General features: G+C 37.2%; 1 protein-coding gene across 1 annotated transcript; it reads right to left on the minus strand.

The window, feature by feature from the left end:
• Positions 1-227: 227 nt before the first annotated feature.
• Positions 228-1,055, minus strand: LOC139864010 (uncharacterized). The gene has a single exon (XM_071852603.1). The coding sequence runs from the start codon at positions 1,053-1,055 to the stop codon at positions 228-230; it is 828 nt and encodes a 275-aa protein (XP_071708704.1).
• Positions 1,056-1,956: the final 901 nt, after the last annotated feature.

Genomic DNA, 1,956 nt, shown 5'->3' on the forward strand with positions numbered 1-1,956 from the left:
GAATCTTCTAAGTCCGTCGAAATGATCAATACGCCAAGTGTGTTATTGCGAAGCATCTAAGTTGGGAAAATTCACAATCTTAGGAAATTAATATATATGAGTTCCATCATTTCGCTAACACTTCAATTATAATTTGTGTTCCATTGTAGCTGACTTTTCCTTAGCTATTAAAAGTACTGCGTGTTTACTCATTTGTATGGACTTTAACCATTTTGCAAATAACAAAATTAAACTGCGATTTTAATTGTGTGCAATGCTTTAGCTTCCACCCACTTGATGAAATAATCTATTGCCACAATTAAGAACTTAACGTTTCCTGCTCCCGCAGGAAATGGCCCCACAATATCAATTGCCCATTTATAGAATGGCCATGGCGAATTTACTGGAATCATGTCGTGCCTTGATTTTCTGTTATGTGGTGCATGTCTTTGGAAACTTTTGCATGTTTTTACTACTTTTGCAACATCGCGATACAAAGTTGGCCAAAAATAACCCATCCGCATAATTTTCGACGCAATTGTTTTGTAACCAGAATGTATTGCACAAGAACCGCTATTTACTTCTTCAGTGATCATCTCTGCCTTTGATGGTCCTACACAGCGCATTAATGGCCCGTAATAAGACTTGCGATACAAGATGTCATTTTCAATGACATACATAGGTGATTTAATGCGCACTAATATTGCTTCATTCTTTTCGTCTGACAGCGTATTATTGCGCAAATATGCAATGATTGGATCCATCCAATTTAGCTGCATTTCCTCAATAGCCGCAACAACTAATTCGCCATCAATTGCTTTGTTGGGCAACTCTTCCACCCATACTTGCTTTTGAAAATGCGAAAAAGTTAAAGCCGCCAGTTTGCTTAATGCATCTGCTTTTTTATTTTGACTTCTTGAAACTTGCGCAAGCTCAAAATGCTCGAACTTTTCTGTAGCTTCTTTTAGCGGTTTCAAATACTTCTGCATAGAAAGTCCATGTGCATCAAATGAGCCATTAAACTGATTTGAAACAAACTGTGAATCAACATATGCGCATAGCTTAGTGATATTCATTTTATGCGCAATGTTCAATCCAGCGAGTAGCGCCTCGTACTCAGCTTCATTATTTGTAACATCAAAATTGAAACGCAATTCGTATCTATGTTCCTCGCCGTTTGGGCTTGTTAAAACTAATCATGCGCCTGCGCCTTCTGTACATGACGCACCATCAGTAAATAAATCTCATGTTTCACTTTGCGCAGGTTTCAACTCTCTTCTTTCATGAATGACCTCCAATTCGCCAGTCATTTCTGTGAGATAATCCGCAAGAACCTGTCCCTTCACAGAAGTTCGCGAAAGATACTTTATTTCATAGGATCCTAACTCAATTGCCCATTTAGCAAGCCTTCCAGATATTTCAGGGTTATTTAGAACTTATTTAACCGGCAAATCAGTTAAAACATGAATATGATGTCCTTGGAAATACCTCTGCAATCTTCTTGAAGTTAAAAGTAATACGTATACAAATTTCTCCATTGGCGCATAGTTAATTTCGCTTCTTGTGAGTGCCTTACTCACAAAGTAAATTGGCTTTTGTGATTTCTCGCGTTCTGCAACCAATACTATTCCAAAAGCCTCATTTGCAATTGAGACATAAAGGTATAGAATTTCACCATTTATTGGTGCAGTTATCGTAGGTAGCGTTGCAAGTAATTGCTTCATTTCTTGAAATGTTTTATCTGCCTCCGCAGTCCACATAAAGTTTTTCTGATTTAAACATCCTTTTAACGTTTTAAAGAAAGGCAATTGTCTTTCCGCAGCTGATCATATACATAGCATTGTATATGTATATTTTATTTATTAAATGTTAAAAACGGAAGTTACGCGAAGTATATTCAAGAGGTTTGGAATATTCGCCGAAAATAAAGATAGCGGATCAGTTGCCGCATTAATAAAAGACTGCGGGTTATTTCGC

This window comes from Rutidosis leptorrhynchoides, chromosome 8 (genome assembly GCF_046630445.1).
Source record: "Rutidosis leptorrhynchoides isolate AG116_Rl617_1_P2 chromosome 8, CSIRO_AGI_Rlap_v1, whole genome shotgun sequence".
Lineage (NCBI taxonomy): Eukaryota > Viridiplantae > Streptophyta > Magnoliopsida > Asterales > Asteraceae > Rutidosis > Rutidosis leptorrhynchoides.

What these genes read in the sequence shown, in the direction of transcription:
- LOC139864010 (XM_071852603.1), bottom strand. Translation starts at nt 1,055, where the DNA reads ATGAATATCACTAAGCTATGCGCATATGTTGATTCACAGTTTGTTTCA.